The sequence below is a fragment of the Anas acuta genome, chromosome 1 (genome assembly GCF_963932015.1).
Source record: "Anas acuta chromosome 1, bAnaAcu1.1, whole genome shotgun sequence".
Classification (NCBI taxonomy): domain Eukaryota; kingdom Metazoa; phylum Chordata; class Aves; order Anseriformes; family Anatidae; genus Anas; species Anas acuta.
Genome location: NC_088979.1, coordinates 157,526,491 through 157,540,236, shown reverse-complemented (window position 1 = coordinate 157,540,236; position 13,746 = coordinate 157,526,491). Strand labels below are relative to the sequence as shown.

The window sequence follows — 13,746 nt, the reverse complement described above, 5'->3', positions numbered from 1 at the left end:
GCATGTGCTTTTGTGTCAGTGTTGAGCTGCTTCTAATTACACTGAAGGCAGTATTAATTTGAAGACTTAATTACGTACTGAAGTATTTAAATGTTCGTGTCCTATTTCCAACTATAATTAAAAAGCAGCTTGAAACTTCCATTGGTTGATATTAATCTGACAATAAACGAAAACCACTTGTTTAGGTTTAAATTGTTAATTCTGTTTTTCATGCATCTGTTTTTCATGCATCTGAGAATGTAGTGTAAGAAGCTGGAACGATTTTTAGGAGTGTGGCAGAAAAATACTGCTTTATCCTTATTTGCATCATAGAGTTGAAATTTCATCTTTTGAGCTTGGGGCGAGGACAACCCTGACTATACAGGAGAAACCTGATTTTGTCCCTTAGTGGTTAGAGTTACTGGGTAAAAATAACATCAGTTTTTGCCTGAATAGGTTCCCATATTACCAAGCTACCTGCAAATCTGAGAAGTCTCTGTTGCACTCAGTCCCCTTTCACGTTCCAGAAACTCCATCCTCATTTGCAGAAATTTTCTCTAAATTATTTTGTTTAACTCTTTGGTCAAAAGCAACATGTTGAATATATTCCTAGGAAATGTATCAGTCTGTTTTATTTCTGAGACCAGCAGACACTGATGAGATGAACCTTACTCTTGGTAGAACAGTTTAGAGTAGCTGCCTGTGTTTGAGTAATCCCTCACGTTGGTTTGGGGAACTTTTTCTTACAGGTAAAGTTTACACAGGGTTCATTTTCCTTCCTGCTGGTTCTTTTTCTATTTGGGGGTTATCGTGGATGGTTGTAAATGACAGTCCACATTCCTGTTTGGTCTCCCCTTCTCCCCTGACCAAACTCTCTCTTTTGGTCTGTATGCAACAGTGTCGCAGTGAGCAGCTGACTGGCCTCACTCAGCAAACAGGGGTACCCACTTTAAAATCCTGCAAGGTATCCCCTAATAATGGAGCTGGCTTCTGCTGCTGCTGGGAAGAAAACCGTTCAGGTGTTTGTAACTAGTAGAAACGTGACCCAAAATGATAAATGATCACGTTGAAAAATACATGCAAGTATGTAACTCGTGAAAGGTTGGTACTTTGGTGAGAAAAGTGTGTGGAAGGCAACTTATTTCAGTAATTACCCAAGTGAAGATCCTTGTCTCCCCAGTGTTGTGCAGGCCAAGCCAGTTAGAGCCAATGTTATCAGAGGTCTTGTCTTCATGCACGGATGGGCCCTTCCTTATGAGCTCTGTTCTTTCACAGCTGCTGTAGGTTTCTGGCTGTGCTCCCTGAAAAAGTAAATTGCAATGCTTCTTAAAGTGAGCATGCTGCAACCTAACTGTTCGAGGGGAGTAGAATTTTCTTATTATTTTTTTTTTTCAGTGGTGCTATTTTTATGATCATTTTTATCCACAGTGTTCTCCAAATGTATGAAAAGCAAACAAGAGCCAATAAGATGCAGAGGATAGTTTGAAATAAAAGGAATTGTGTAGCTTGGGGAGAACAAAAGAAATCAAAATTCAGGCTTTATATATGAGGAAATAGTATGGTACTAGCAGAGCTATTTTGGGTTTCCTATGTGCACATTTACTCAAGAATGAGTATTTCTTCTTTGATTTAAATCTTTTCAAAGTGATATAACTTGGATCCAAAATAATACTTGTAGTAGAATAATAGCATTCACATGGGGGAATTATTGGTCATAACTATATTGTTTATATAGTTTATGAAAGATTTATGCCTGCAAGTTTCCAATGTCAACCAGATGTTGGCTGGCAAAATATATATATCTTTTCTGACTCTTGACAGTTTAAGAACAAGTGGTTTTGTTTTCTCTCATATAATTGAAAAAGTGAACAAGGTCAGGGAGCTTGGATGGAGTGAAGGGAGTCTGAGAGCTGTTGTGTAACACACAAGCTATTTCTTCCTGTTAGTGGCATTTTCACATGTTTCTCAGTTGCATGTCTTCTTGAGAAAACTCTCGTTCAACATAAACATGTTTTTTCAATACTCAGAATACTGCATTAAAGAAGTATTCCAACCTGCAGCAGGGGGCCACTCTGCTAGTGGTCTAGCAGCAAAGTCTGCACATGATTCATGAAACTAAGTTTGGTCTGTGAAGTTCCTTATTTAGTCAAGAGAGAGAGACAGGTATGATGAATTACCCTGTGTCCTCCCGCCCCACCTTCAGTCAAGTACTGTAACTAGGGCCAAGAATAAATCATGTAACTCCCCAGAGCAGTTGAGCTAGGCCACTGGTACTCAGTGTTTGGATGGAGGCAGCAGCGTTAGCATTTGGGAATAGAGAGGAGCGTAAGGAAAAGGCAACAGGGGTTTGCTGGATGGGGAGACGCAGGAAATGTGCTGAAAAGAAGACAAAACTGACAGCACTAGCGGAAAGGGAGATTTAGTGAGGATTTGGATGGCAGTAAGAAAAACAAAGTTACAGTTCTAGAGTGATCAGTTACACTTTTTTCCTTCTTTCCTGTTAATTTTCTGCTGGGCAATTAAACCAAATTTAGGTTTTGTCTTATAAATGTCAAGCAAGACAGCGTTGGGAATATTGAGGCAACTATGACAGAAGGGTGTTTTTTCTTGTTTTTCCCCTTTCCTCCCCTTCTTCTTCCCATATATTATGAGCTATTTTTTCAACAGTTCAAAAACTTAAAGAACAGAGCATACTAAATGGTTTAGAATTGCAGATCTGGTATGTGTTCAGGCCAGGCTTTAATGTAGTTAATTGTTTCACCTGCCTGACATTTCATTTGTAATCTACCATGTGAATATTAGCTGATTTACTTAATACTGGTGAGAAAGTTGCTCCTGCTTTTCCACCCCCAAGCAACGTATGGGTTTTGAATTGCAGTTACACCTGTCTCATTAAAATTGTATTTATGAACCTCCAGTTTATCTCACACAGGCCAAATAATGTGTAAAAAGCAAAAAATCTTCTGACAAAAATATCCTCCCAATATCACATCTTCATTTCACCATTAAAATTGGCAATTCTTGGAGTTTCTTTATTGTTCATTCAAGTGAACATATTTTGCTTGCTTCTTGATGACCCTGACCTGTTGCTAATGTGAACTGTAGGTTGAGTCTGTTCCTTTGCAGTTTAGCTAAGAAATAACTTACTTTGTTTTGTTTTTCTCAAAGTATGAGACAATTTAAAAGAACACCCGTGGAGGAGGGGATAATGCAGCACATGAACAATAAAATTGTATGGTGTAAAACAGAGAGAATATGTTGCTATTGTCACCCACATATACATATTCTGTGTGCCTCTCAGTTATGCCACCATACGAGCAATAGGAAAGGATTTGTTTGCATGGTTTTAATGATCTATATATTCTACACTTGAAGTGGCCATATCTCAGAGATGCAACATTATAATTGTGTGTATTGCTATCTCCTTCTGTAAGGAGAACTGAGATTTAGAAAGGTGCTTTCTAAACCACAATTTAGCCTTGCATCTTGTGTTCTTGCATGGCTGGAGGCTTGAACATTAAATTTGAGAATTTTAAATCCCATCACTTTAGGCCTTCAAACTATTAAGTGAATGTATCTGAATTGTTATGTGAATGAAAAATTATGTAACTACGTATTTCTAAAATAGCATGCTGTCTCTTAGCATTGTTCCTTATGTGATATGGGAAGTGAAGGAGAATAGACCTGTCCTTTTCATGACAAAGCATGTTAAACATCCCAGTGCACAGCTGTGCAATTTTGAACTCGTGGTCGACCTGATACACTGAATTAGATTTGCATTTTGTTTTTGTTTTCATGAGATTTTTTTCAAATCTGTTTCTTTGCTTAGCCAGTGAATGTTTCAGCGTTTTTTGGGTGATGTGCAAAATGAACTAATAAGTATCTATTATGCACTTTGTTCCAAATTTCAAAAAATATAACTGTATTTATGTAAGTTATACTTTTGTATGTAAGTTATACTTATGTAGCATATGCCTGTAACTGTCTTGCGATTATTTAATATACATTATAACCTGTACATAATTGACAAAAATATAATGGCTGCATATTAATTTTCTCCACTCCATGGATATATTTATTCAGAGATGAAGTATCACTGCTCCGACAAGAAGTACAAGACTTGCAAGCTTCACTGAAGGTTGGAAAGATATTTTACTTGCATGTATTTCTCTGTTTCAAACTACAAATTAAGATGTTCCAGTATCTTGATTAAACAAATTTACAGTTCTCTTTCCCCCATCTCTTTTTTTTTCTTTCTAGGAGGAGAGGTGGTATTCAGAAGAGTTGAAGAAAGAACTAGAAAAATTGCAGGGGCAGCGGCAGCAAGTAATTGCTTTAAAATACTTGAAGCAGGTTTATCATCAGCATTGACATTGAAGATTAATACCTTTTTTGTAAGGCACGTGGCCTGATTTAGTTAGTTCCATAACTTGAATATTGACATGTTCTTGGAAATAAAGCTAGTTATCTCTCCACAGTGTTAACTATACATAAATATGAAGAAAAAAAGCTAAGAGAAGATAATGATTCTTCCATACTGCTTACAACATGTTCAGTTCAGACTTTTCTTTCTGTTGAGCTTCTTCAGAACTCAGCTTATTGAAGACAACAAATTGAATGTAGTGTTTCACTTGTAATGAGAAAAGTCAATGGGGTCTTTCTTGTAAAAACAGAAAAACAAACAAAAAACGTGGGGAAGAATAGTAGTGTGATTTCACAAGTCTATATGAACTGAACAAACAATTGAAAACAAATTAGTGTGTTGTGCCCTAAGGAAACTCACTTAGTTCCTATAAGCTACTTAGATAACTATAAGCTACTTAGATATTGGATTGTTATGAACCTCAGAAATTACGTTCTGACAGAATGCCTTCTCAGATGTATTTAATAGTGTCTGTAACCTGTGTTTTAGGTCAGATTTCAATATTAAGGAAAAGAAAGGGGAGGGGGTTTAGAGTCTTGCAAGTCTGGAAGTTTGTTAGCAATACAAGAAATAGAAAATCATCTTGTCCTTTTCTTCCAGATATAAAAATACCCGATTTCAAACAGTTATACTGCAGTATATGAGCATAGAAATCTTAATTTTTGTCTTTTCCAAAAGTGGGATGAACTTTTGAAGTAGTAGTTTTTATTCCTTCTGTATAATGAAGCATTTGTCCTTCTGTTTTCTTAAGGATTCTAAGTCTGATGGATTGACAACATCTGCATCTACAGGTGGCTAACATTTTATCGTATTAATTTCTGAATTATGTTGGGTTTTCTGAAGTTTTGTTCAGTGTAGATTTTGGGTTGATGAAAAAGCAGTTTTGGTAAGCTAAAAACATAACATGCTGAAATAGTACAATTACTGAAGCACTTGCTTGTGTTATTTGTTTTAAGACAGCTATAGTGTAGGGAAATGTTACAGAGGCTTGGGGTCTGTGATTTGTAAAAATGAGAGTTTTCCTGCCTGTAAAAGCAGTTCTGTATTAGTAGTTTTAAACTTGTTTTAAATCATTTAATGTATTCAAGCATTCAGTTCAAGTCTTCTGCAGAGAAAGACCATGGCTGTATACATTTAAACTGTATCAGTGCTGGTTTTATTCAGTGTTCTTCTGTACTGATTGCTAGCAAAGAAAATGATGAATTTTGTTGTTTTAGGTGTTTTCCAGGCCAATAATTTTTGCACCATGTTTGTTTTCCATGAGGTACTCATGGAATAAGTTTTTTCCTAACATATCCATAAAGTATCTGATCATGATTGAAGAGCTTTTAATCACAGTTCAGGGCTCATACTTCAGCACCATGTTACAGTGATCTGAAGGGCTATTTGTGACTGGTGAAAACCAATATATACTTAATTTTGCATAGAACTCTACTAGTAGCAGGTTCCACTGTCATGCTCATAGATATTTAACTTGAGTAAAGTCACTCACTTTATTAAGGTAATTGGATTAGCAAAGTGAACTTAGATTAATTTTTTATCTGCTGTGGTTTGTTATTGATGTGAGTAACTGTATAACCTTGTCCTAGCAATTCTGGAAATTAATACTGTTCTTTTTATGGAAATAGAATCATTAGAACGACAACTAGAAGAGATCCAAGTAGAAAATTTTAACATTAAGCAAATGAAAGACTTATTTGAGCAAAAAGCAGCACAACTGGCCACTGAAATTGTGGGTGAGTAATGAGGTCTGATTCTGTTCTCTGCTTACGTAGCTTGTGCAAGTGATCATTTATTCAACTTCCTTCTTAATTAGATCTTAAAGCAAAGTATGATGAAGAAATCAGCCTTCGGGAAGGTGCAGAACAGAAATTGACAAACCTAACACAAGAACTGCTGAAGGAGAGACGTACAATAGAAGACTTAAAGACAGAGCTGGTATTCATATCACACTATTAATGTTTTTATAACTTTTGAGTCAAGGGGAAATATACCTACCTTATAAACACAGCTTTAAATTAGACAAACTGTTGAGATTGCAGACATCTGATTGTGGGTTAAAAGGAGGTTCAGAACGCTATTGTTTCTGCTCTTTTTCAGTGACTTAAATTTTCAACATTTTTCCGGTGTATATTAAAATTTACCATAAGTTATGTTGTAGTCTGCTTGTTTGATGCTCTGAACTTCAATAATTTTTCAGAGTATTGCAGTTCTGGATATTACACAGTGCTGCACTTGGTGAATGCCGTTGTTGACTTCAGGAGCTGTCTTTAGATCACCCTTTTTCCATGAGGTGTTACACTATGACTGTCCCTGGACAGCTGCATTCATAAGGAGTGTTCACAGACGTGCTCCATGACATGGTGGCTAAATGTCTGGCAGCTGTCATCTGTTAATGTTTTCCGTCTTGCTTTTGGCTGATGATACTGATATGTGCGTATTCCAAGATTTTGGCTCATGGTGACTTTTAGAGATAGTCATGGCTTCTGGGAATGATCTCCATGACTCAGAAGTCGTGCTGCTTCCAAAGCAGTGGCTAAGGGACTTCCTAAATTCTTGCTTGTCTTCCACTCAACCACTGCAAAGACTCCAGAGGACAGTAGGATGGTGTTTATTCCCCTTCTTCCCTGTAGTCAGCTCCTCAAATGTTTACTGGTTCCTCTTGGCCCTGACCAGCCACTGGGACCTATCCATTCCTCTCTACCTGTTTAGTTTTGTCTTCCTTTCTCCTTCTAAACTAAAAGAGGGTAAATTCAGTTTAGATATAAGGAATACATTCTTCACTCAGAGTGGTGAGGCACTGGCACAGGTTGCCCAGAGAAGCTGTGGATGCCCCATCCCTGGAGGTGCTCAAGGCCAGGCTGGATGGGGCTTTGGGCAGCCTGGGCTGGTGGGAGGTGTCCCTGCCCACGGCAGGGGGGTTGGCACTAGGTGATCTTTAAGGTCCCTTCCAACCCAAACCATTCTATGATTCTACATTCCTACCCTTTTTCCTGTACCTGTTCTCTACAAACTGAGAGCACTTTTCTCATCTTTCTTCACTGCCCAGTATTGCCTTCTACATTCCTTCACTCCATGAGTCTTCTCTTGGTAGGACTTCATGGTGCTTTAGATATAATTACCAGCAAATTTTACGTATGGGTCTAGAGTGAAGTGTATCTGACAGTTCCTTCAAATATCTCCTTCAGTTGCCCTTTTTTTTTTTTTTGTCTGTTGTTTTCTGAAATAGAAGTTCTTGAAGACATAAACAGTATCATTCTAAATCTGTCTTCTACTGGATTGTTATATGTCTCAGTCATGAGAGGGGCTCGTGTGTTTTACAGCAGTATAACATATACAGTAATTTGTTCCATAGAGTAGTAGAATGAATGTAACCTACTTCTCATGGCATTATGACTTCAGATAAATTTATTGCATGGATTCCTTGTCACTTCAGTGTTTTCTCTGAGTGAAGACCTCCTATACTTAGCCATCTACCTACCTGAAAATTGTAGGAATTCAGTCTCTGGGACCTTATCCCTTTTTGTCAGCTTTAGTTGATATCGGAAAACAAGTTCAAAATTTAGAAGGCAAGAACTGACAATCAGGCATTAGATCCTATTTCCTTTGGGAACAATACATACTTTGTTTTGTTGTTATTCCAGCTATAATACTATGTATGTCACCTTGTCTATAACTTGGTTTGAAAGATTTTGAGAGATGAAATTTGACGCTGGAAGAATGTCTGCCAACATCATATTGCTCATTCCTACTTTTCTACTTTCCAGCTACAAAGGCCTGGTGTGGAAGATGTGGCCGTCCTGAAAAAGGAGCTGGTCCAAGTTCAGACGCTGATGGACAAAATGACTTTGGAGCGTGAGAGAGAATCTGAAAAGCTGAAAGATGAGTGCAAGCACTTACAGGCAGAGCAGGCGAACTCAGAGGTAATAGTCATACCAAAAGACGTGTATTACCTTTGATGATATTTTTTTCATATGAAAATGGAAAATATAAATTTATAGTAATGAAGAAGCTTTGTTCTTAATAGGATCTCTGACTTATCTGAGAGACATGTTTATTCAATATTAACAGAATTATGCAATTTACTATATTTACCCTCGAAACACCCCCATGCTTTTTGTTGCAAAACCTTTTCTTGGCAGAAAAGTTATTACAAGAGCCTAATAGCAGAGCAAAAGACCTTCTGGTAGAGCTGTGTTCTTTCTACTTGGAGAGAGAAATAGAGCAGTACTTGTGTGATTCAGAGAAGTGTTTCTGATAGTGAGCTACATGTAGATAAAAACAGTTATTGAAAATTATGGCTTTAGTTTAATATTAGAGTTGATGTGTTTGAAAATGGATGCTAGAGTGTTAAAATGTATGAGAAGAATTATTAATACAAAGATAATTTGAGCACATGGAATTATAGGACATGTAACTCTTAAGCTTACTGAAGATTTAAAAAATCTCAATGGATGTTATGTATATATATGGTTTTCATTTTTCTTTATCTAGCTTTTACTATTGAATTTGGAAACCTTTCTACTGCTAGTATTTATTGGAGATATATTTTGTGTGTAAGATACAAATCTCTTTCTCCTCCTTGCCAAAATCTACTACATAATAGCCTCCAAATGTTGCTTGTTATTCACTAGATGAGAAAGTGAGTGGTTCCCAGGCCTCTCACCATGGCTTAAAGTCAAGATGGCAGTATGTCACTTATAGTCTATTTCAGGCAACAGCATTGTAGTTTTCTTCCCTCTTTGCTCTTTTCCTTGAGTTAGTTACTTTATTGTTGGCATTTTTTTCTCCATAGTTCCTTGGATTTAAAGCTTTTACATTCCATCTGTAAATTGGAACCTCACTGTTTGAGTTGTGGAATATGCTGGTTTCTTCTCAGAATTACTTTCTGAAGGCTTGCTTCTCTTTTGGCTGAGTCAGTGGAAGATGTCTTAAATTGCTGATGGGAGATTTGAAAGCATTTGTCCACTTCTGTTATTCATGTATATACAACTGATGAGAACTCTGTGTAGGATGCAAAACTACCTAGCTTTCCCATAGCAAATGTTTGTGGATTTTCTTTTGTGTGTGTTTTTTGTTGTTGTTTGTATGTTTGTTTTTTCTTGGTTTTGGTTCCTCTGCTTTTCCAGTACCGAAAGCTTCCATTTCCATGCAGGCTAGAGTAAAAGCAATGCAAGAGCTCTGACTTGGATTTTTTAGGTGGAATCTTACTCCTCAAACTGTCCTGAGATAGTCATGTCACATCTCTCCTGGCTAAGGCCTGTTTGATGTTTAACACAATAGTAAGGGAAGAGTTGCTGACAAGAAATCCTAATAAAAATCTGCTATCACCAAGAAGGCTTTGTCTAACATAATTTATTTATTCTGCAGAAGAATTCTTGTACTAGGTGTTGCATCTTACTTCTGGTTGGTGTAACTTGACTAACTGTCGTTCCCCCACCACTGCAACAAGGCCAGCAAAATGATGCAGAATTATGGTCCCTAGTTAAACATGTTCACTGCAGAATTCCTCAGCTTACATGAGGAAATGAGTAGAGTTTCTGTAGGATTTATACTATCCTCCATCCTGCTGAGACTTCTGAACATGAAGAATTCCTGACATCTTGTTGTCCTGGGGTTTCACGTGTCCTAGATTTCAGAAATGCAATTTTAAATTTCTAGTTCTTAATTTTCACTGAAGAACTTCAGAGAAGCTCTGCCCTGTATTATTTTAAACTCCTTAGGGCTTTCCATCCTGCTTTCCCCTGAACACTCTAACAGGTATGCAGAGCTCCAGGAATTGTACAAGTGTACAGGATAGAACTAAATGAATCTACCATTGTTTTCAATTTAAAATTATGCATGCCAAGAGCTTCATCATACATGAAAAAAGGAGTATCACAGTTGGAGTTAGGAATATGATGTGGTTATGTGGCCATGTAAGTTGCTGCATAATTGTAATTTGGTTTTAACTGTGAGATCCCACAACTATGCTGCAGAATTCAAATTTCTTTTCAAAATACAGTCTTTGTAGTCTCTTGTGGTTTTGGATATCGTAGTTAGTTTTCATGTGAAGATAAAATGACATAGTGACAGGGGCGTAATGAAAATCTATCAACTTGAAACACTCACAGCAACATGAATTGTTCCTGTTTCCTCAAATTAGGTATGTTTTTCTGACATAACTAGCCATTTTAAAATTTAGCTTTAACATGCAGCTTTTAACAGGAAAAAAGACAAACGAAGAAGGTTTTTCGGTCCTGATGAGAGTAATGGCAAATGGAGGAGAAGGCTGCATGATAACCCTGGCTGCTCCCAGAAGAACAGTCTAAGAAGTCTTAGATGTTATGGAAGGTTTATAAAGTACAGTGTAGTAATTATAAATTGGGTACCTATGTAGTATCATCAGTATGAGCTGCTGCATGAAAGAATATGGTATGCAGGGGCAGTCTGTTTCTTCTCAGAATAGTTACTGTCTTCTCTGCTTAATTCAACATAGGACAACAATAGTCTAAGGCATAGGTAGCAAGACATATTCAAAATAAAAGCTTTTCTGTCGATGCAAAGTGTCAGTAGGTTACACTTTAAAAAACAAAACAAAACTGAGTTAATAGCGGTGAAAACTACTTTAAAACAAACAAACAAAACTACATCTTTGAAAAGTATTAGCCATAAGAAAACAAGAAGTGGAAATTCATTGTTGGTCAGAATTAGTGCAGTTTTGTCCATAAAAATTTGGCTGTGTTACACCTCAGCTTTGTTCTTTAAGTCAACTTCAAGGCTGAAAGAGTAAAATGGTTCTTGTGTCATCCTTGGCCATTTTGCTGGGATGGGTGAGACAATGTATATTAATATTGGTTTCCAAAGTGACACTTCTTTAAAATAAGATAGATTTATAGTCTGGGTGAGGAGAATAACAAAGGTCTTCCTAACTCTAAATGGGCACCTTAAACACTACAGGAAAGGGAGAACTTGAAGGATAGTGTACATCTGCAGTTGTCACCTAGACGTTTTCATTATTGTCCTTTCGTTTTGTTAGGTGTTACACCCTTATTTCAGAGTTGTGCCTGAAGCTCTGGTGAAACTCTGGTGTCTGGTTATCTACCTCAGAAGAACGATCATCCTGAGATACTCCTTCCATGTATAGATTCACTATAGGGAATCCTGTATAATGAACACATTATGAAAACAACTGCACTGCTGTAGAGCTAAGCGTTTCTATGAATCTCTGCAGATTGGGATTTGTTTCAGTATCTGATAAATGTTCCTACAGATTGTTATGTTGAATGTCTAAGTTACTAAACAAGATTAGTAGATTAAGTTATGGAAAAAATTGATAACGACAGGACTGTTTTTTTTTCTTCTTTCTTTCTTTTTTTTTTTAAACTAAGCATAGGCCTTAAACCCAGCAATATTTGACAACAAATTTGAGGAAGCTTATCTGCTAACAGCTTTTGTCACTGCTTATTTCCATCTTTCATCCATCCATTTTATTTTTTTTTCTGCTTTCTAATGGAGACGCTTAAATTTGAGGTAACTTTTTTGAAAACTTCTTATTGTTACATTAGTTTTCTGTCTTACCAAGATAATTTTAGGAGGTTGTTAAACAGGTGAGTTCCTATTTGCTTATTGTTCTATCCCTTAATTTTTCATTAATCATATATACACATCAACCAGACAATATCTGGAATGAATACTCATCCATGATATATTCCCATTTTAAGAATGAAATACAGGACAGCTCTTTGATTTGTAATTGAGAGAAGTGTATCTTAATGCATATAAATTATGGTTCTAGTTTGAATGGTTGCAGTGGCAATCTTAGCAAGGTTCTGCATATCTTCTCTCAGTAGTGAAAGCTGTTTTCTAAGAACATCCTGGAATGTTTGTTTGCGATATTTGATATTTGAGATATTTGTCTGAGATATTTGTCTAAGATACTTGTCTGCCCAGGATATATTTTAACTAACAGCTGTTTAATATAACAGTCTTGTAAAGTGCAGGATTACAGAAACTCAGTATTAATAATGATACGTAGCCACACAATAAATGTGTTCATATCTTCTCTTTGGTCATCCTTTTTACATAGGAACGTCATGATATGTTTGTTGTCTACTACTTCTGATCTTCTACTTTAGTTCATTCTTGAATTCAGCATTTATATCTTTCTGCTTAATCTGTGGTTGTGAGAACAGTAGGAAAAAAATGAAGGTCATTGAAATAACGTATTTAAAGTGAGTGGATTCATACAGAACATTTCATTTTCTATATTACAAATATTCAAGGAAGCTTCATTGGCGTGTTTGTCAAAAAGAAGCTGAGCATTAATAGCAAGTACGTCAACTGCTAGCTTCTGGTAATGTACTAAAAATGTGTTTTAATTAGGTAACTCAGTATTCATTAACCTTCTGTAAAAACAATTACCTATTCTGTCCAGCATAAGAATCAGATTTTACTTTTTAAAATTATATACGGAGAGATCCCACTTTTGAAAGAATCCTTTTTTTTTTCTTTTACTATTTTTTTTACAAGTTCTCTGATATCTGCAGAAGGTCACAGGGTGACTGAAATACATGATATTATTTCCCATTAAATTGAGCACAACATGCTTTAGGGCAGCTTTTGTTACCCATCTAAAGTCTTTTTTGTTTGTTTTTCTTACTGTATACAAATACTATGTGGTCATTGGTATATTCTGTATTGTACTAATCCTGTCTGATAGGGTAGTATTTGTTATCCTGATTATGCTGACCTGCAAGGTCAATGTATCCAAAAGTCATACACCAAGTTTGCATCAGATGCCAGACTCAAAGCTTCTAGTACCTTTTCTAGTGCTTTATTCTTACAAGGCAGACAAAGGTTTTGGTAGTATAACCCCAATGATTTTGGGGGGGGAGGGGCTTCACCTCGAGCTAGAACTGTGATAATGATTAATGGATAATCTGTTGTGATTTTCAGTGCTTCTGGGCCCAACATGGTGTTTTCTATAGGACTGGGGCAAATTTTGTCTTCTGAAATAGCGTGTGAATTAGTCTTTACTGGGAAATTATGCTCATTGGTACTTCTATAGCTGATGGTGCTCTGAGATGAGTTGAGTTTTCAGGAGTTTTTTATTTATTTATTTCCCTTCCTTTAGCTGTTTATTTGTATACAAGATGCCTTTTATTTTGCTACCAAACATATTGCTTCGGTTTGGGTTATTCACAGCTTTGCTTTAAATGTGGATTTTGTTTGTTTGTTCAGGCTACCATTAATCAGTTAAGAGCTGAACTTGCCAAAGGACCTCAGGAGGTAGCAGTGTATGTTCAGGAGCTGCAAAAACTTCAAAGTTCAGTCAAGGAGCTAGAACAGAAAAACCAGGTGAG

At 36.6% G+C, this 13,746-nt stretch overlaps 1 protein-coding gene across 3 annotated transcripts in view; it reads left to right on the top strand.

Annotated features, from left to right (window-relative positions):
• The window catches only part of EEA1 (early endosome antigen 1), a 75,063-nt gene that overhangs the window by 20,653 nt on the left and 40,664 nt on the right, over window positions 1-13,746 (top strand). For 2 of the 3 annotated variants that reach the window (XM_068668158.1, XM_068668148.1), the window contains 7 exons: window positions 4,063-4,117; window positions 4,240-4,305; window positions 5,154-5,193; window positions 6,031-6,138; window positions 6,219-6,340; window positions 8,170-8,325; window positions 13,625-13,741. In XM_068668158.1, the coding sequence (XP_068524259.1) occupies window positions 4,063-4,117; window positions 4,240-4,305; window positions 5,154-5,193; window positions 6,031-6,138; window positions 6,219-6,340; window positions 8,170-8,325; window positions 13,625-13,741 (664 nt within the window). Of the gene's footprint in view, window positions 1-4,062; window positions 4,118-4,239; window positions 4,379-5,153; window positions 5,194-6,030; window positions 6,139-6,218; window positions 6,341-8,169; window positions 8,326-13,624; window positions 13,742-13,746 lie in introns of those variants that run through there. The other variant, XM_068668169.1, reaches the window with a different exon arrangement.